Source organism: Saimiri boliviensis, chromosome 2, assembly GCF_048565385.1.
Source record: "Saimiri boliviensis isolate mSaiBol1 chromosome 2, mSaiBol1.pri, whole genome shotgun sequence".
Taxonomy (NCBI): Eukaryota; Metazoa; Chordata; class Mammalia; order Primates; family Cebidae; genus Saimiri; species Saimiri boliviensis.
Window position 1 is genome coordinate 9,719,808 of NC_133450.1, and position 21,318 is coordinate 9,741,125.

The 21,318-nt window shown below is 50.9% G+C and overlaps 1 protein-coding gene across 2 annotated transcripts in view; it reads right to left on the reverse strand.

The window, feature by feature from the left end:
• The window catches only part of CORO2B (coronin 2B), a 152,320-nt gene that overhangs the window by 15,694 nt on the left and 115,308 nt on the right, over positions 1 to 21,318 (reverse strand). For both annotated transcript variants that reach the window (XM_039469245.2, XM_074392745.1), the window contains exons 3-5: positions 17,341 to 17,457; positions 1,202 to 1,351; positions 392 to 556 (exon numbers count right to left, since the gene is read on the reverse strand). In XM_039469245.2, coding sequence (XP_039325179.1) covers positions 392 to 556; positions 1,202 to 1,351; positions 17,341 to 17,457 — 432 coding nt within the window. The remainder of the gene's footprint in view (positions 1 to 391; positions 557 to 1,201; positions 1,352 to 17,340; positions 17,458 to 21,318) is intronic.

Consider the following 21,318-nt stretch of genomic DNA (forward strand, 5'->3'; position numbering starts at 1 on the left):
CCGTTTCCCCCAGGCTCATCCCATCAGGTGGCTGGGCAGTGAGTCCAGTGTCTCCCCGTCCTGTGCCTATCACGAACTTGGTTAACACTTGGGGATGTACGCACTGAAGGGTGTCATCTATTCAGTCCCCAGAGCAAGCCAGAAGAATCCCCTCTGGAGATAGGGGGTGCAGTGGGGAGAGGAATGGGTGCGAGGTCCCTCCCTATCCAGTACAAGGCAGGGTTCCTATGAGCCTAGAAGGGCCCAGGAGAGAAAAAGGTTGTTCACCAGAGGTGCAGTGAGATGCATGGCAGAAGAGGACTGGCACAGCCTTTTCCTCCAGGCCTGCTGAAAGCTGAGCCCCAGCCCTCAAAATCTTCCCCTTCAATCTCAAAAAAATGTAGGGTTCCACCTGCAGAACGCGGCCAGAGCGGGGCTCGATCACACGCAGCTTCTTGTCCTTGCACGTGGTGGTGAGCAGGCTGCCGTCCGTGTTGAAGGATATGCAGAGGATCACGTCCGTGTGGCAGTCGATCATCTTCACTGGCTCGCCCACATCCAGGTTCCAGATGAGGACCTGCGAGGGCAGACGCGCAGGGGGTGGGGTCAGTGGCTGCTGGGGGCCAGGGATGTTTGTCCCCCATCCACGCAACTGCCCTGGGGGAAGCGCCCCATGGAGGGCCTGGGGTGTGCTGGGATGCAGGATGGGTTGTTGAGTTCTATATGGAAAGGCTGACACAGCCCTGTCACACAAACCCATCAATATCCTTGGTCAGATGCCAGCCCCAGCCTGGGCTCAGCTCATGGAAGAGCAAGAAGGATACCTGTTCCTTGCTAGGTCCCAGGTGGTCAGCTCACCATTTTTGAGGACGTGCCTGGGGCTAGGGGCTGAGGCTCCCTTTTTCCCTCCAGAAGCTTTGGTTACCCCTTTTGCCACCTCTTAGTTAAGCAGTGGCCAGGCAAAGGGTGTGGGCTGGAAGGGGCTTCTCCAGTCCACCAACCACCACAGAAGGCAGAAAAGATGCCTCTGACCTCTGTGGACCCCAGGAATGACAGGGTGTACAGGAGATGCTCAGCTGCGTGTAGTGAATGAATGAATGAGCTAATGAACAAATGAGGCAATATTGGTTGCTTAGGAAATAACAGTGCTTCCTATGGGCCCCCAAAAGGCCCCCTTCTCTTTCCCAATCCCTTTCTACCCAGCTGCCTGCCCACTGCGTACCTTGTAGTCATAGCCAGCGCTGAATAGGATGTTGTTGGTGGTGGGGTGCCACTCGACCAGCCCCACACGCCGGCTGTGCCCATGCAGCTCTAGGAGTGCCTCCGTCATGTTCCGCTTCAGACCACCCTCAGGGATCTCCCAGATCCGCACCTGCAGAGGTGGGTGAGGGTCCAGGCTGAGTGGTCAAGGCCAGGAGGGCCCTTGATGAGAGGTGCCCCTTCTCTTGAACACCAGGCTTTCTGAGATGTGCCTGGTGAGGCACCTCCTGGCTTGCAGTGGTGGGCAAAGCCCAACTGGGGCCTGCTGGGAGGTCTCAGGGTGTGGCCAGAGCGGAGAGAGACCATCTCTCCGCCTGTGGGAGGTTTTCTCTGGGAAGTCTCTGCAGACCTGAGAACTGTTATGACTGCATGTTGCTTTTGCTGTGGCCTAGCCCGGCTAGGAAGAACATGCATGAGGCCCTTGGAGCGGGTGTTGTATTAAAAAGCCTATCCTTGCTTCACACGCCACATCCTTCTAGGAGACTCTGCCTTTCTGCTACTCTGCTCAGCCCCACTTTGGCTGTTTGAACCACATGGCCTTACCTCCGACTCTGTCCCCTACCCAGGATGGACCCCTGAGCAGAGGGAATTGCATCCAGGAGGCTGGGAGGCCCTGGGTCTCTCCTGAGAGATGGTGGACTGCGGGACAGAGACCGATCAGATGTTGGGGCCTGAGCTGAAAGGATGGGGAGAGCCTGGATATAGCTGCTATTTTCAGTCATGTGGATGCTGATAAAGAAGCAGAAAAAGATGATCTGCAGAGAGGAGGATGGGACATGCAGAGAGAAGCAGAGAGGAGACCATGTGGCCCCAGAGAGAGAGACTGAGCAGTTTCTCTGCAATCTTGGAATCACCCCCCTGATTATTTACATCAGCCCTGGTAGGCTTCTGCCACTCAAACCAAACCTCCTCTGCATAGCTTCAACTGTTTCATCCATAAGGCGGGCAGGGGGTGGGGAACTTCCCTGCCCTGCTTCACCTACTGGCAGAAGAAAAAGACACAGTGGTATAACAGCTGATAAACTGCAAAGTGCTCTAAAGGCCTAAGGAATTACAAAAGTGTTATTATCATTAATATTACTCATTAGCGTCTAACTGGTTGGAGAGGAAAGAGCACATGTGACTGTAATTTGGGACACCTTAAATAAAAAAAAGAACCTTTCAGCCTGAGCAACACAGTGAGACCTTGTCTCTACCAAAAAAGAAGAAAAAAAAAAAATTAAAATTAGCCAGCCGTGGTGGCGCACGGCTATAATCCCAGTTACTCGGGAGGTTGAGATGGGAGGATTGCTTAAGGCTGGGGTTGGAGGTTACAGTGAGCTGAGATCCACTGCACTGCTGCTTGGGCAACACAGCAAGACCCTGTCCCAAAAAAAAAAAAAAAAGCGAAACCCAAAAGCAGTAACACGAAAAAAATCCTTTTGAAAATCTGAACTCCACCCCTCCTAGTAAAGAGAAAAACAGGAAAAACAGCTTTGAGATACCATTTATAATCTGCTAAAATAGCCAACCAAAAAAATAAAAAGAGTCAGTGTTGGCAAGATAATACTGGAAGTTATAGATTGAATCGATGTTGGTAGTATTAATAAATCAGAGTAACTCTTTTGGAAGCAATTTGGCAATCTTTAGTAGGAGCCATAAAGACATTTATATTATAGTCTTTGACCCAGTAACTCCACTCTTAAAAGACAATATAAGCAAAAATCTCCATGCATGAAGATGTTCACTGCGACATCATTTATACGGAAAACTTAGAGGCACTGTAAGTGATCAACATTAGGGGAAAAATGTAATACATCACAACAATATGTTATGCTAGTCAATTGATTATAATTCCAAAGGCTATGAATAAATACAAAAAGCATGTTAAAGAAAGCCAAGGCCAGGCGAGGTGGTTCACGCCTGCAATCCTAGCACTTTGGGAGGCCAAGGCAGGAAGTTCACTTGAGCCCAGGAGTTCAAGACCAGACTGGGTAACATAGTGAGACCTCACCTCTACAAAAAATTGAAACAATTAGCCAGGTGTTGTGACATGCACCTGCAGTCCCAGCTATTCGAGAGGCTGAGGTGGGAGGATTGCTTGAGCCCAGGAGTTCAAGGCTGCAGTGAGCTATGAACGTACCATGCACTCTAGCCTGGGCGAGCCTCTGTCTTAGAAAAATAAAAAAAAAGGAAGAAAGCCAAAGGCAGACCAGAGGTCCTGGGAGCAAAGCTAGGAACTGGGGTGATCAGGGGAACTCAGGGAATTCCTCAGACAAATTTCCCTTCTTGGTGCCTACTCCTCAGACTGGAAGAATGGGCATTTTCCTCACATGTGTTCCCCAACACAGCCAGCTCCTGTGCCTGTTGACTGGGAGGTTTCAGGGTAAGAAAGACAAGCTCTGTCAAGGGCTTGGGGTCACCCTTGGGTGTGCCATTCTGTTTCAGTAAAACCATGTCAAAAACCCACTTGAGAAGAAGTGGATAATTAGGGGAGAGTCTGAAATACTTTCCCATCCTCATTATCATCCCCTTTGGTGGTTCCAGCTCTCTAGCAAAGTTAACACTCCCACCCCGTTCTGCCAGATAGTGTGGGGGGTGGAATTGGGGGAGGGGAGAGATGTGTAGGGGCCCAGAATACCTTCTTTCCTCAACAGCCCCTGCACCAGGGCATTCAGGGATGAAGACTGCTCTGGAAGTGGCTGAGCGGGTGCAGGGGCAAACAGCTGCTGAGTACATAACTCCGTAGCCACCAATAAAACACATTCCTTCTGCCCCAAACGGACTGCAGAAAGGTGACCCTAAAATTAAGAGACTAATGCTCGGGCTAGACACCCACATATCGCAGACATGGACACATAAACACATCTCTTCCTTTTCACCCAGAAGAGATACAATTACACCTGTTCTTTTTCAATCTGCTTTTCTCACATAATAGGCAGTGGCCATCTTTCCACACCACCCCATGAAGACCTACCTTACTTTTTAAGTGTCCAGGGAAGCATCTGTTGTATGACTGTTCCATGATTAATATAATCAACCTTTATTAATTTACGTCTAAGTTCTGTTCACATTTATTTATTTATTTATTTATTTATTTATTTTTGAGTCAGAGTCTCACTCCGTCACCCAGGCTGGAGTGCAATGGTGCGATCTTGGCTCACTGCAACCTCCACCTCCTGGGTTCAAGCATTCTCCTGCTTCAGCCTCCTGAGTAGCTGGGATTATAGGCTCGGCTAATTTTTGCATTTTAGGTAGAGACGGAGTTTCACCATATTGGCCAGGCTGGTCTCTTGGCCAGGCTGGTCTCTTGGCCAGTCTGGTCTCGAACTCCTGATCTCATGATCCACCTACCTTAGCCTCCCACAATGCTGGGATTACAGGTGTAAGCCACAGTGCCCAGCCCACTTTTTTTTTCATGGCTACAATTCATTCTAGGACGAACATGCTCATAATAGGAGTTTGTATATTAGTGTGGATATTCTTGTAGGAAAATGTCTAGAAGTGTTTCAAATTTTTTATAGTTACTGTAAAATTGTCCCCAAAAGCTGTCCCAGTTTTTAACCCACAGAGTCTGAGACTGCTTCCTTATGCCTCTAAAACTACACCTCTAAAAAACTGGCTTTTTACCCATCTGATAGGTCAAAAATGCCACCTGTTGTTTGGATTTGTGTTCTTTCCATTCTTAGAAACGCTGAGGACAGGCTCACATTTGTAATCCTAGCACTTTAAGAAGCCTAGGCGGTAGCTGGTTGTGGGGGCGTTTGCCTGTAATCCCAGCTACTCAGGAGGCTGAGGCAAGAGAATCGATTGAATCTGGGAGGTGGAGGTTGCAGTGAACTGAGATCGCACCATGACACTCCAGCCTGGGCAACGGAGCGAGACTCTGTCTCAAAAAACAAGAAGACTAGATGGGAGGATTGCTTGAGCGCAGTTCAAGACCAGCCTGGGCAACAGAGTGAGGCCCCATCTCTATAAAAAAGTGAAAAAATTAGCCGGACATGGTGGCATGTGCCTGTAGTCCCAGGTACTGGGAAGGCTGAGGCAGGAAGATTGCTTGAGCCCAGGACGTGCTAAGTGAGCTATGACAGTGCCACTACACTTTAGTGTGAGTGACAGAGTGAGACCCTGTCTTCAAAAAAAGAAAGAAAAAAAAAATACTGAGCATCTTTTCTCACGTCTACTGGTTACTCTTGCTTGCACTTGAGTAGGAAGCTCTAAAGCTTTCAGATTCAAAGGGATGAGCTATTTGAGGGCAGAGGATTCTGTCTAGGGATGTCTCATACTGTACCTTGAGTCAATAAACATTGAGGCAGAAGAGTTGCCTCTTGCCATCAAGAAAGATCTTTGAAACCAAAAGTTGAGCCTCGTTAACTCCGCTATCACTTCCCGAGGGCCTCCTGCGAGCCTGCGGGGTGTGGTGCTGAGCTTGCCCATGCCCGCTCTTGAGGAGCACAAAGAGGTGCCCACAGACAGCCTGCGGAGGCACAGAGCTGTTGGAAAGCTTGAACCATCTGTTAGGGGGACCAGGGTGGGAGGGTCTGGGAGAAGCAGTGGTGGAAGGGAGGACATTAAGCTAAGTTTGAAAAGACAGGTTGAGATGTTGGAAGGGGTGAGGAGGCAAAACAATGCCCAGCATGCGAGGGGTCAGGCACAGCAGGTAGGGAAACTGCACGGGGTCAGCCTGGCTTGTGTGGAGCAGTCTGGCTGGTGCCAGAGAAGGCCAGAGGTCATGTGTGTCACATTTCGTCACTGAGGCTCAAAGAAGCCCTGCTTCGGCCCAGAGTCTCAGAAAAAACTCTTTCCCAGGACACCCTAATTCCTGAGCAACCCAGTAACTGAGGCATCTCTGAGTTACACCCATGCCGGGGTAAAGTAGCGTCACACGGGGGGCTGTGGTGTAAGCTCCAGCCTAGGCTCTAATCCCATTTACTAGCTGGGTGACTTTAGACAAGCCACTTACCCTCTCTGAGACTCAGGCTCCTCATCTGCACCTGTTAGAGGTGTGTGGGGTCAATTAAACTGGGTGCCTCCGGAGCCCTGGGGAGCGTGAAACCTTCTAGACACGTGAGCTGACTTGCTGGGGTGACAGCTCTGCCTAGGAGCCTAGGGGCTAAGCCCAGGGGATGGGGGGGTGGGGGTGGCTGGTGTCTGTGCCCACGCTGCAGCCCTTGACTGGATTCAAGTCTCATGGAGTGAAGGGCTACAGATGGAAACCGAGAGAGCTGTTTTCACCGAGAACTGTTGCATGTAGGGTCGCAGGCAGGGTTCAGGGGACTCAATGAATAAATATCCCACAGAGAGGGAGGGAAGCGCCTTGCATTATCCCCATTTGATACCAGCCACTTCGCTCCCTGGGCCCTGGTTTTCTTATCTGCACATTTACTTTTTTTTTTTTTTTTTTTTGGAAGATAGAGTTTTGCTCTTTTGCCCAGGCTGGAAAGAAGTGGTACAATCTCAGCTCACTACAACCTCTGTCCCCTGGGTTCAAGCAATTCTCTTGCCTCAGCCTCCCAAGTAACTGGGATTGTAGGTGTCCACACCATGCCCAGCTAATTTTTGTATTTTTAATAGAGATGAGGTTTCACCATGTTGGCCAAGCAAGTGAGCCACTGCACCTGGCCTTCATCTGCTCATTTAGATAGTATTAGTTAATCTTCCAAACTTTTCTGCTTTGACATCATTGAATACACTACTGGGAGAAGGAGACTGGCTCTGCTTGACCCATGGCCACAGCAAACAGTTGGCACCACATGCTACAAGCCCAGAGGAGGAGCTGGAGTTCACAGTGGGCCCAAGTAGCTGGGAAAGGAATTCCAATCCCTTAGTATTTAAGGGATTTGTTGAAAACAGAGTGGATAAAGCATGTGAGGAGCCCTGTGGATCTGCTCAGAGGTTACTCTGGGAGGTTACTTCAATTCAACAGGAAATTCAGTAGCATTTGCCAAACCGGATTTCTGGAAGGAAAGGGTGGAGAGAAGTGTCAAACCACTCTTTCTAGCAGGCCAGCCATGCTGGGGACTGCCCCCTTCACGGGTCCCTGGGTCAGAGCCTTGTTTAACTCTGTTATATTCAATCCCACAGAATATACTTGGCTCCTCTCTCTGCCAAACAGATTAGATACAGGGGAACGGTTCTTAGTCTCAAGTAGCTGTCAGTCCTGCTGGGGAGACAGCAGACACTGCAGGCAAGGCAAAGGCAAGGCAGCTGATAAGGACAGTTAATAAAGCTACAAGACCCACGGTCCCTGCACACAGCAGAGGGAGCAGCTGGCCAACGAGCAAGAAGCTTTGTGGTCTGACAGCTTCGTTAGAATCCAGGCTCTGGCCTTACTGGCTGTGAGATTTCTCCCAAGTACCTCAGCCTCTCCAAACATCTGTCTTCACACCTGTAAGGACAATTACACCCACACAACAGAGCTGCTATAAAGAATAAACGAAGATAGAATGTATACACTACCAAGCAGATGACCACAGAGTAACACTTAAGGGTGCTTGCTTAAGGATCGTACCCAAATTTTATAGTGGTCAAACTTTAGATGTAATTGAGTTATAGTTTTCTTTTTTTTTTTTCAGACAAGGTCTTGCTCTGTCACCCAGGCTGGAGTGCAGCGGTGCAATCTTGGCTCACTGCAACCTCCACCTCCCAGGCTCAAGCCATCCTTCCACCTCAGCCTCCCAAGTAGCTGGGACTACAGGTACGCACCACCATGACCAGCTAATATATACAGCTATATATATATATATATATATATATATATATATATATATATATATAAAAATAATGTAGACACAGGGTTTCGCCATGTTGCCTAGGCTGGTCTCAAACTCCTGAGCTCAAGTGATCTGCCCACCTCGGCCTTGCAAAGTGCTGGGATTACTGGCGTAAGCCGCTGAGCCTGGCTGAGTCACATTTTTCATGCGTACTTTGTTGCCCGCTGTGTAGTCAATACATATAACATAAAGTTTGCCTCCATTTTATGGAATGCAGCATAAATTTCATCTTTAAAATGCTTGCATGATGATGGAGGTGGCTGGTTGGATCTCTGCTTTCTGACACTTTGAGGGTCATGACAGCTGGTGACTTAGGGCTAGGGCTGTTAGCCCCTCTGATGACACACTGCTCCTAAGGGGCAGGATTCTCCATTTAAGGGATCTGCTGCTTATGACACAGCTCTACCAAGCAGACAGCACCCACTGTCTGTATATGTGGCATAGGAGCGCAGAGGAGGAGCTGGAGGTCACCGTGGGCCGAAGCAGCTAGGAGAAGAGCTGAAATCCAACCCCTTAGCAACTACTTCAAAAAACAAACAAATCTGTTTGGGGTAGTGTGGGGAGGAACAGGACAGTATCAGATGTGGTTTCTGGGCTGGGTGTAGTGGCTCACCCCGGTAATCCCAGCACTTTGGGAGGCCATGGGGGGTAGATTATGAGGTCAGGAGATGGAGGCTATCCTGGCCAACATGGTGAAACCCCGTCTCTACTAAAACACAAAAATTAGCTGGGCATGGTGGCATGTGCTTGTAGTCCCAGCTACTTGGGAGGCTTAGGCAGGAGAATCACTTGGACCAGGAAGCTGGAGGTCCCAGTGAGCCGAGATCATGCCACTGCATTCCACCCTGGCAACAGAGGGAGACTTTGTCTCAAAAATAAATAAATGGTTTCTGGGCTGGCCCAGTGACTCACTCCTGTAATCCCAGCACTTTGGGAGACGAGGCAGGTGGCTCTCTTCAGTCCAGGAGTTCGAAACCAGCCTGGCCTACATGGTGAAATCTCGTCTCTACTAAAAATACAAAAATTAGCCGGGAGTGGTGGCGTGGGCCTGTAGTCCCAGTTTCTTGGGAGGCTGAGGCACAAGAAAAGCTTGAACTTGGGAGGTGGCGGTTGCAGTGAGCTGAGATTACACCACTGCACTCCAGTCTGGGTGCCAAAATGAGACTCCTGTCTCAAAAAAAAAAAACAAAAAAAAAAAACCAGATACAGTTTCTGCCTTCGAGAAGCCTCCATTTTAGCTGTATACAGTACACAATCATTGGCCCCAAGATCTCCATCTAACCAATCCACAGAGATTATGTCTGGGGCCAAGTAACTGTGATGTCTCCTGCAGTGAAAAGAGAAAAACTTGAAAGTGTTTGCTTACGGGCCAGGAGGCTTCTGGAGCTCCCCCATCCCCGTTTTTTTGTCAATTATTCTGTTCATTCTAAAAATGGAGTTTATCATCATTCATCGAAACAAGAGGTAGAATCTGAAAGGCTACCTCGATTCTGACATCTTCTGAGCACTAGACGCATGGTTTCCCAATATGGGAAACAAATCCCACCAAACCCAGGGAGGCAGGAGGGGCGAACTGAGGACCTAGAAGGGAAGCATTGTTGAGCATCTACTGCTGAGAGTCCTGGGAGGGTGTTGCTAGAGGGGGCATGAAGTGGCCGTGATGGGGCTGGACGCATGAAAGGTAAGTGTTGCCTATTACCACTATGACTACTAACGACTGTCCTTGCACAGATAAGGAAACTTTCCCAGGTGTCACAGCTGGGAAAGGAGGGGCTGGGATTCAAACTCAGAGTTGGAATCAGGCAGACTACCCTCTTCCTCCCTTCCACACCCCTGCCTGTGCCCATACCTGATTTTTCCTTTTTCCCCTGGGCTGGACCCAACCCCCTGAGGAGGACATGATCTGTCTTTCTGCTTATCTATTCCAGGACACAGGGCAGCTCCCTGGCCCTAAGTGTCTAGAAATCACCTTCCTTGGGGATCAGACAATGTGCCAGGCCTCCCAAGGGATGGTCAATCCCACCATACCGGACAGTCTCCCCTAAGTCATTGCTGTGCCCCCAGCACAGGGAACCACGTCTGGCATGTTCTAGTGCCCACGTCATATTTACTGAATGAATGGACCCAAGATTCCCCAGAAGACTTCCTGTCGAAGGTCCAACAGTGAATCCCAATGTGGGGAAACAGGCTGGTGACAGGCTGGACAAAGGGGGAATCACCCCTCTAATCCTGATTTGGAAGGGGGACATGGGTGGGGATGTCTTTCCTGGATTTTGAGGCTCAGTTTTCAGCCCAGTCTTTTTTGGAAATCAGCCTCCTTTTTGGAGGCTCAACAAATAATGAGATACGGTGGAAAGAGCAGTGTCCGGGGAGCCTGGGTCTCTGACTCCCAGTCCTCTGATCACCCATCATCAGGGCAAGTTATTTGCATATACATATTTGAGATGGAGTCTCGCTTTGTCGCCCAAGTTGGAGCGCAGTGACATGAGCTTGGCTCACTGCAACTTCCACCTCCTGGGTTCAAGTGATTCTTCTATCTTAACCTCCTGGTACCTGGGATTACGGGCCTGTGCCACCATGCCTGGCTAATTTTTGTATTTTTAGTAGAGACAAGGTATTACCATGTTGGCCAAGCTGGTCTCGAGCTCCTGACCTCAGGTGATCCACCTGCCTCGGCCTCCCAAAGTGTTGGGATTACAGGTGTGAGCCACCACGCCTGGCCTGGGCAAGTTATTTAAACTCTTGGGTCCCCACTTAAGGAAAAGAAAGTAACAATTTATGTCTATGGAGTTCTTAAGGGACACAAAACACTTTTATATTCATCTAGTTCTCAGGGCCCGAGATCTTCCTTATTTTACAGTAGGGCAACTGGTACTCAGAGAGGTTAAAAAAAAAAAAACCAAAAAACTAGTCCTAGATCACAGAGCCTGAGCGTGGCAGAGCCAAGATTTGAACCTAGGCCGAGGGACTCCTGAGCCTGACTGCTGAGCCATGGAGCCATACTGCTGAATTCCTCTGTGACTGCTAAATCATTGGTGAAGACCCACTCAGCTCACCGGCCCCTCAGGGCTACCTTCCTCCTACCTTCACTCCGTTTCAGCTCCAAGAGGTATTGCTTCCGGAGCTCGGGAGCGGGGGGTGTGCAGGAGGCAGGGTGGTGGTGGGTGGCTTCCAGCAGGGCTGACATTCTGTCCATCCCACCCCCAGCTCCTCAGGGAGGGGCATCATCTACAGGGTGAGGAGAGCAGATGCAGGATGGAGGAGCTTGAATTAAAGGCAAAAGAAAGATGCGGTGCTCGGCCCACCAGCAAAAGGGCGCCGGCCTGTTCTCCTCGCTCCCTCTCTCCTGGGATCCCTCTCTCCCTCTCCTTGAGATGACAGAAACCTCTTTCTCTCTCTGCGGCTGCTGGCCCCCAGAGAAGGGCTGGGAGCGCGAGGCTTGGAAACCGATAGCGCCCTTCCCTGCCGCCTGCCAGCCGCCCTCCCTAGCTGCAGCAGAAGCTATAAAAAGCACAGCCTTCAACAATAGGTGACATCACCCAGCGGCGGAAAAAACTGGATTCTGCCAGATGCCAGGGAGAGTTATGGCCCCCACCCTCCCTCGGGCCCGAAGCCCCTGGGGAAGGGCCTAGATGTGTTCTGCTGGATCCCTGGCGGGATGGAGGCCAGACTCCAGAGGACCTCCTCCTGCTGGATCCTGGGGAACGGGGATCGATTTCACTGGAGGTTGCAGGGCTGGGGGATATGGGGAAGGAGCTGGCGAAATCAGGGGTTGTGAAATCCAACCTGCATCCTCTGGATGTTCTGAGAGACAAGTGGAGGGCTGGGGGTGAAACGGGCAGGCACTACCGGGGGAATGGGGCCAGACCTGCTGCGAAGAGCCTCCCTCTGGGCCCCTGCGGGCTGGTGCCGTCCCCAGCCCTTGTATGTAGCACCGGTGCTTGGTGCACACGGCAGCTTTGCTGACTGACCTCCCAACCCTGGGTCTGAATGTCGTTTCTGGTGCACAGCAAGTTGACCATTCCAGCTGCAATGGGTGGAGGGAGGGTGACTCGGCAGCCGGAGCCTCAGGTGTTTGGGCAGGGGAAGGGAGGCCCTGGCAGCAGTGTCTGGACTCCTGTCCACCCTCTGGAAGCTGCAGATTCCATTTCCTTTACACCCCATCCCCTCCCAGGCTGCAGCAGGGGACGCCTCTCCTGTGCATTCCCCCAGCACTCAGGTTGGGCCCTGAGGAGAGCAGACAATGTGATGTAAATGAATCTGAACTGTCAGCCCACCATGGCCCTGAGCCTCTAGTGAGGGGCTGAGAGTGCAGACTGGAAGTCAGGGGACCTTCCTAGGATACAGACTCCCTGCGTGACCTTGGGCAAGGCACCTCCCTTAGGGCCTCAGACTGCTTCCTCCAGGAGAGGCTGGGATCCAGCCTCAGGGACCTGTTGGCTCCAATGCCAAGATCCCTAGCCCCGAGGTGGGGAGGGGTAGACAGCCGGGTAAGATGGGGTTTGGGGCTGTGCTTCTGGGGCAGCTGGCCTGGCAGCCGGAGCAAGAGCTTAGTTCCTCTCTGATCCAGAGACTTAATCTCCTTGTCTCTGGATCAGCAGCCTGGGCCAGCCCCTCCCTTTCTGTGCCCCAAGCAGGGGCCCTTCCCTTGACTCCTCCAGACACACCCCTTCGCTCTTCCCTTCTCTCCACTGATCCACCTGCATCCAGCTAGCTCAGGCCCCATGTCCTGCATAAAGCTGTGTGTGACCCCCTCCCTCCACACGGGTCCGCTTCCCTGGGTTCTCTGGAGCGTGTACTGTCTCCCATGCACCACACTCGGTGGAGTCCACTGATGCTCAGATGGCTTGAGAAGCACAGGTCTCACTGCAGAGTTGAGCTGCTCACCCTGCATCCTAAGCCTGCTCTCCCTGGGCCCAGCTGCCCTTCACAGCCTCCCTTCCTGCCCACTCCTCTCACTGACCCCCACCCCAGGGCTCCAGCCACACCAGATGACTCTCCTTTTTCTTTTCTTTTTTCTTTTCTTTTTTTTTTTTTTTTTTTTTTTGAGACGGAGTCTCGCTCTGTCACCAAGCTGGAGCGCAGTGGCACAATCTCGGCTAACTGCCATCTCCACCTCCCAGGTTCAAGCAATTCTCCTGCCTCAGCCTCCCGAGTAGCTGGGACTACAGGCACGTGCCACCACGTCCAGCTAATTTTTGTATTTTTAGTAGAGACAGGGTTTCACCATGTTGACCAGGATGGTCTCGATCTCTTGACCTCGTGATCCACCCGCCTCGGCCTCCCAAAGTGCTGGGATTACAGGCTTGAGCCACCGCGCCCGGCGGTCTCGATCTCTTGACCTCGTGATCCACCCGCCTCGGCCTCCCAAAGTGCTGGGATTACAGGTTTGAGCCACTGTGCCCAGCCAGACTCTCCCTTTTCTAAGCGCACCGTATATGCATTCCCTCCAGGCCAAGCACACCAGGTATACTGGGTCTCTTGCTGGGACTCCTTCTATAACCCTTTTTCTGCCTGTCAAGGTCCCGCTTCTCCAAAGTCCAGCTAACTACCTCTCCTCCCTGCACCTTGGTCAAAACTAATCCCTCTCTTCTCTGTGTGCATAGCCATTTGCTTGACCTGGATGGATTCAATGACCTCATTGTGCACTACATTTTGGCTACATTTTGGCTACATTTTGGAGGGTGGGCCCTGCCCCCTACCCGCTGCCCCTCTGCTAGAAGGGAGATGAGCAGGCATCAGTGAGGGGCCAGGCATACTACTGGGCACAGGCCAACATTCATCCTCATCACAACTGCCAAAGGGAGGTGCCTACTGTTTCAGAGGCAAGCAAAGCCGAGGCTTAGAGAGGCCAAGTAACATTCCCTTGGCCGCCCAGATAGTAAATGGTGAAGCTGAGATTCCAGCCCAGTTTCTACCAGATCCTATGGTTGAGCTCTTTGGACCCAGCAGCCAGGGCAGTGCCGGGCATACTATGGTATCTCAATCAGTGTGTGCAAAACCGAAGAGAGTCTTTGGCTCATGTGGTTGGGGATGCATCTTTATGTTTTTCGTGGACACAAACCATGGATGTCTTGCTTACAAGCTGGGGTCCTACAGGATGAGGCATATATCAGGTTAAATAAGACGCAGAGCTAAGACTGGCAAGATCCTTCTCACCCTGAGTCAGGCAGGAGACATTGAGACCTGAGGAGGGACCCAGGTGGCCAGTGTTCCAGGAGCCCTGGTCCAATCTGTCCCCGCTACGTCAAGAGGGGCACTGCTCTTCTCTTATCCCAGCTGGGTCCCTGGGTAAGACGGGAGCCGCTGGGAGGGGCCTGGCTCTTCCAGCGTTGGCTGTCTGTGATGAAGAAACTGACAGAGCACGGCCCTGCAGCAGGCGGGCCAGGTAAAACCCCTGCTCCTTCACTTCCTGGCTTGTGACCTACCCCCCAACCCTCAGTTTGTGGGTGGCAGTGACTGTCTCACAGAGTGGCTGTAAGGGCTAAACGGATGTGAAAGGCCCAGCCCAGAGTGGACAGAGGAGCAGCCCTGAGCTCCAGGGCCATTTACTGACTGCCGGCTGATGAGAGCAGCTGGAGTCAGCTCTCCCCGCCACTCTCCCAGCACCTCAGCAGGCGGGGACAGGGCCAGCTGTAGTCACCACACTCCTTGGGCTCCCTGGATCCAGGAGAGAAGGATGGGCAGCGCATCCGCCTGCCCTCTCTCCCACCGAGCCCAGGCCTCTCGTGCGGGCCACTGGGCTCTCCAGCCTCTACCAGCCCATCTGCCTCCTTCTCAGCCCAGGAAGCAACCAGTGAACTCCTTGTGTCCCCAGCTCCATCACCTGTGCCCTTCCTTCTGCAGCTCTGGCCTGCCTATGTCCTGACCCCTGACCACTGTCCCTAATTTGGGTCTGGGGCTGCTGAAGCCTGATGGACTGTCTTCACCGCAGGCTCTTGCTCTCTTTGCTCCCACGGGCCCTGCCCTCACTGCTGCCACTTTTAGGAGTCCTCTGTGACTGACTGTGGGCTGGTCAAGCCCACTCCACCCTTTCAGTCCCCTCCTCACCACTCTCCCATGTACTAGGTGGCATGCCAGCTGACCTCGCCCCCAACGTATGAACTGAGGGAGGCTATTTACTGCGAATCTGTCTTTGAATAACTGAACTATATTAACTTACTTGTTCATTTGTTTATCTTTCATTCATCCATCTACCCACCTATCATACAGTCATCCATTTACTCATTCTTTCATTCATTCATCTATCCATTATCCATATACTCATTCATCTCTCCATCAGTGTAGTAATCCATCTATCCAGTAATCCAACAATCCATCTATCCAGTAATCCATTATCCATCCATCCAGCCATCCGTCCATACATATATACATACATCCATTCATCCATATATCCATCCAACAATCTATCCATCCATCCATACATACATACATCAATCCATCCATCCATCTATCCATTCATCCATATATCCATCCAACAATCCATCCATCCAACAATCCATTCATCTATCCATCCATCCATTCAACAATCAGTCCATCCATCCATCCATCCATCCATCCTATCCAACACCTACTAAGCATTTATTAACTACCAGGCCCTGTGCTGGATGCAAGAGGTTCAGAACCAAATAGGCTACGGCCTCTGCTCCCAGGAGTTCACAGCCCAGTCTGGGAAGAGAGGGAGATACGAGCTCTGAAGTTCCTTCCCATTCCAACATCTTGAAAATCTGACCTGTACCCAGTCTCTGCCAGTGAGCACCAGGTAGATGTTTGCGGCCTGACTAAAAGGCTGGGATCTTCCTTTACCTGGGAACATCAGGGGTTTAGGCTCATCCTCCTTCATCTGGGAACACCAGGGCCCTCCTCACCAGCTCAGCTGAGGCTCTGAAATCTCCTCTTTCCTCCAAGCTGGCGTGCTGATGCTGCTCAGGGGTAGGGTGGAACACAGTATGGGACCCTCCCTCCAGAAGGCTACTGCCAGCACCTCTGACCCTACCCGCACTGGTCAAGGCTGAGGAAGGAGTGGCCAGAATGCAGTTTCAAATTTCACTTTCTCTGGATTCTTTTTTTCTTTTTTTTTTGAGAGGGAGTCTTGCTCTGTCGCCCAGGCTAAAGTGCATGGAGTGCAGTGGTGCGATCTCGGCTCACTGCAACCTCTACCTCCCAGGTTCAAGCAATTCTCCTGCCTCAGCCTCCTGAGTTGCTGGGATTACAGGCATGTGCCACCATGCTCAGCTCATTTTGTATTTTTAGTAGAGACGGGGTTTCTCCATGTTGGTCAGGCTGGTCTCAAACTCTCGACTTCGGGTGATTCGCCCACCTCGGCCTCCCAGATTGCTGGGATTACAGGCGTAAGCCACCTTGCCAACCTAATTTTTGTATTTTTAGTAGAGATGGGGTTTCACCATGTTGGCCAAGCTGGTCTCAAACTCCTGATAATCCACATGCCTCAGCCTCCCAAAGTGTGCTGGGATTATAGGCATGAGCCACCATGGTCGACCTCTTTTTTTTTTTTTTTTTTTTTTTTTTGAGACAGAGTTTCATTCTGTCACCCAAGCTGGAGTGCAGTGGCATAATCACAGCTTACTGCAGCCTTGACCTTCCAGGTTCAAGTGATCCTACCACCTCAGCCTCCAAGCGGGACTACAGGTGTCCACCACCACACCCAGCTATTTTTTTTAAATTCAATTTTTTTGTACAGATGGAGGATCTCACTGTGTTGCCCAGGCTGGCCTCAAGTGATCCTCCTGCCTTAGCCTCCCAAAGCACTGGGATTACAGGCGTGAACCCACTATGCCCTGGCCACTTTCCCTGGATTCTTCATCTCCCTCTTTAAATTTTCTCTTCCCTCCTTTCCCTCCCGTCTCCATTTCTCCATCTATTCTGTCTCCTCCCTGATCTCTCTTACTTATCTCCCTTCGCCTGTTTCTTCTCTCTTCTCATTGAATGGTGGAACACATGGAGTTCAAACTGTGGGTCTCCCTCCCTCCCTGTTCATATTCTTTCTCTCGCCCTTCTTTGGAGAGCATAGACGAATACCGAATCACACACTTAATTTTTAAATTCTAATTCTCACCTACAAAAGCAACACCTCCAAGCTCAATCACACTGAAAACACAGATCTGTGGAATCCAGCAGGGATTTGCTCCCTCGGTTCCTTCCTGGCTCCCTTCCCCCTCCCCGCCCCCGTCCCCCACCCCCCCGCCCATCTCGGCGCTGGCTGGAAGGATGATAAACAGGGGGAAAGAAGGGCAAAGGGCGAAGGAAGAGGGGAGGGTAGGAGGAGAGGCCTCCCAAGGGTGGGGAGGAGCCTAGGCCCACCCTCCTCAAGGAGCACCCCTCCGCTCACCGACGTGTCCTCCGAGCATGAGGCAATGATGTTGTCGATGAAGGGATTCCATTTGATGTCCAGCACATTGCCCTGGTGGCCGCAGACCTTGGGGTAGTTGGGCTCAATCCTACCTGTCTGCAGAGGAGAAAGAAAGAGAGAGAGAGAGAGAGAGAGAGAGAGAGAGAGAGAGAGAGAGAGAGAGAGAGAGAGAGGCGGGGATTAATTTGATGGCCCTGGTGTGGTCTTGGATGGAATGTCTTTTTTCTGGGCCTCTCAACTGGACTGGAAGGTCCTAAGGACTTTACTTGTGTTTTATTATTTTGTTTTATTGTATTGATTTATCTGGAGATGGAGGGAGATGCTCTTGTTCCCCAGGCTGGAGTGCAATGGCCTAATCTGGGCTCACTGCAACCTCCACCTCCTGGGTTCAAGTAATTCTCCTGTCTCAGCCCCCCAGGTAGCTGGGATTACAAGTGCATGCACAACGCCCGGCTAATTTTTGTATTTTTAGTAGAGATGGGGTTTCATCATACTGGTCAGGCTGGTATCGAACTCTTGACCTCAGGTGATCCACCTGCTTCGGCTTCCCAAAGTGCTGGGATTACACGCGTGAGCCACTGCATTCGGCCAGCTTATTTAATTAATTAATTAATTTATTTTGAGTTGGAGTCTTGCTCTGTCACACAGGCTGCAGTGTGATGGCACCATCTCGGGTCTCTGCAACCTCCACTTCCCAGATTCAAGCAATTCTCCTGCCTCAGCCTCCGCAGTAGCTAGGATTACAGATGTCCACCACCACACCCAACTAATTTTTGTATTTTTAGTAGACATAGGGGTTCACCATCTTGGCTAGGCTGTTCTTGAACTCCTGACCTCATGAGCCACCGCACCCGGCCCTGTGTTTCATTTTTGTCTTTGGGCCCTACCGGGCCAAGGCAGGCTGGGCCACCTTGCTCTGCGGTTATGACCTCCCCAACACTGAATGGTGCCCGGAGGCTGCACAGCCATGGTGGGGCAGGCTGCTGCTTGTTCATACGCACCTCAGCAAATGAGGAAAAGGTGCCCCTGCATCAATAAAAGTGTTTAAAGTTAAGCTGTTACTACCCACTGGAATGACCGAAGCCGGGTGGACAGCAGCCCTGGCGGCACACACATAGGCCCACATTCTGCCCCATTCACGCACACCCAGACGCTGGAGTGCACCTCCTGTCCCTGGGGCCCACACTCCCCGCCTACCCCAGGGCACAGTCAGGTTTGGATCAAAAGGAGGCTCTTTTCCGCTGCTCCAGGAGTCAACAGAGCTGGCTGAATCTCTGAATCCACCTAGGCATTCTCACACGAGCGAGCCATTCTCTCTACGATATGAATGGGCATCCTTGGGCAGCGTACATCTTGAACACCTGTATACAGTGCCCTGTGTTGAAAGCATAGTCTTTAGAACCACACAGGCCTGTGTTTGAATCACAGCTCTGCTGCTTTTTAGCTATGTGGCTTAGAAAAGTTGGCCGGGGACAGTGGCTCACACCTGTAATCCCAGCACTTGGGAAGCTGAAGCAGGTGGATTACCTGAGGTCAGGAGTTCGAGACCAGCCTGGCCAACATAGTGAAATGACGTTTCTACTAAAAATACAAAAAATTAGCTGGGCACAGTGGTGTGTGCCTGTGATCCCAGCTACTTGGGAAGCTGAGGCGGGAGAATGGTTGAACCTGGGAGGCAGAGGTCGCAGTGAGCTGAGATCGTGCCATTGCACTCCAGCCTGGACAACAAGAGCAAGACTCCATCTCAAAAAAAAAAAAAAAAAAAGGGTGGGGGGAGTTAATTTCTCTCTCTAAAATGAGAATAGCAGTGTCTACTTTTTAGCATCATTGTGAAGATTAAGCGAGCTAATATGCTTAGCAAAGCACTTAGTGAAGAGAATATCAGTAAATGCTCAATATATGACAGCACTTATGATTGCACAGTGTAGACGACGCCTCCTCCAGAAAGTCTTCCCTGGTCCCTTACTGGGTGAAGATCTCCTCCTCTGTGCTCTCACAGCATTCTGTGCTTCCCTCCATTATAACCCAACCAGGCTGGGCACAGTGGCTCACACCTGTAATCCCAGCACTTTGGGAGGCCAAGGCAGGCAGATCACCTGTCAGGAGTTTGAGAGCAGCCTGGCCAACATGGAGAGACCCCATCTCTACTAAAAATACTAAAATTAGCTGGGCATGGTGACACACGCCTGTAATTCCAGCTATTCGGGAGGCTGAGGCAGGAGAATCGCTTGAACCCAGGAGGCAGAGGTTGTGGTGAGCTGAGGTCACGCAGCTTGGGTGACAGAGCGAGAATCCGTCTCAAAACAACAACAACAACAAAAACTACAGCCATATCTGCTTTGCAGTTTGTGTCTATTTGTTTGTGAGCAACTGAGGACAGTCTGTGTCCTTCTCGTTTCTGAATCTCCAGCCCCTTACAGGTCTGGTACCCAGTAGGTGCTCAGTCCATGACTTCCTGGGAGAGGACGAGTCCACAAAAGGATGGAACGAGTGTTTATTGGTGTGGAAGAGCTGTTCCATGTTTAGTGGCTACAAAGGTGGCAGAGAAGGGAGGGGGAATTGTGGGCAGAAGCTATACCTCCATCCCTCGGGTCTTTTTCATGCTACTTTTTTGGGGAGCTTGGAGGAAAGAAGGTAAGGAGGCTTCTCCAGTCACTGCCCATCTGCTAACAGTGGGTAGGTGGCCAGAACAGAGGGGGGGGGTCTAGGAGGAGGTCATACGGCTCCCTCCCTCAGATTCCTCATCAGAATAATAAGGAGGAAGAGAACCATTTTCTGCCAAGCCCTTGCTACTGCACATGCCTCGCACTTCCCAGTGAGATGAAGGAGAGTTATTTCAGAGCGTGTGTCCTGCCGTGACCTCTTCCCCAGCACTTTTCGTCTGCATCTCTATCGGCTCATTTCCAGATCGTTTGATCTTTTGCAACAGAGCCATGGCAGGATGGGCAGAGGAAAAAACAGGCCTGGAGAAAACGGCAGTGGTAGGAAGATGCAGAACGAGGCGGCGAAAGAGAAGGAAGAAAAGCCTCAGAGGATGGAGCAGGAGAATTTCACGGATGGATGTTGTGGGAAAATTACGGGATAGAGAAAAAGAATTTGGAGACTGTTCGTATCAGTAATGAAGGGGCTCCCTTTCAATATTCTAAGAAAGATGGAATTAGGTTTGGAATATATTTTAAATTACTTCTGGGCTGTTAGAATATGATTGTTTAGGCCAGGCACGGTGGCTTACGCCTGCAATCCCAGCACTTTAGGAGGCTGAGGTCGGTGGATCACCTAAGGTCAGGAGTTTGGAAACAGCCCAGCCAACATGGAAAAACCCTGTCTCTACTAAAAATACAAAAATTAGCTGGGCATGGTGGTGGGCACCTGTAATCCTAGTTACTCAGGAAGCCGAGGCATGAGAATGGCTTGAACCCAGGAGGCGAAGGTTGCAGGGAGCTGAGATCATACCACTGCACTCCAGCCTGGGCCACAAGTAAGACTCTGTCTAAAAAAAATTTCTTTTTCATTTTAATGTCAATTTTTATTATTTTTTTTGAGACAGAGTCTCATTCTGTTGCCCAGGCTGGAGTGCGGTGGCGTGATCTTGGCTCACTACAACCTCTACCTCCTGGGTTCCAGCAATTCTCCTGCCTCAGGCTCCTGAGTAAATGGCACTACAGGCATCAGCCATCACGCCTGGCTAATTTTTTATATTTTTAGTAGAGACAGGGTTCCACTATGTTGGCTAGGCTGGTCTTGAACTCCTGACCTCAGGTGATCAGCCCACTTTGGCCTCCTAAAGGTGTGCACCACTGCACCCAGCTGAATCTGATTTTTTAAAAAATGAGACTCTAAGCAGAGGCTGGGTCACATGTGACTCTGCGATTTACTAGAGTTACATTATCTTTAACTCTCGAAACATGCTTGTTAATTAGGTATGAGGAAACTAAGGCCCAGAAAGTTTAAGCTACT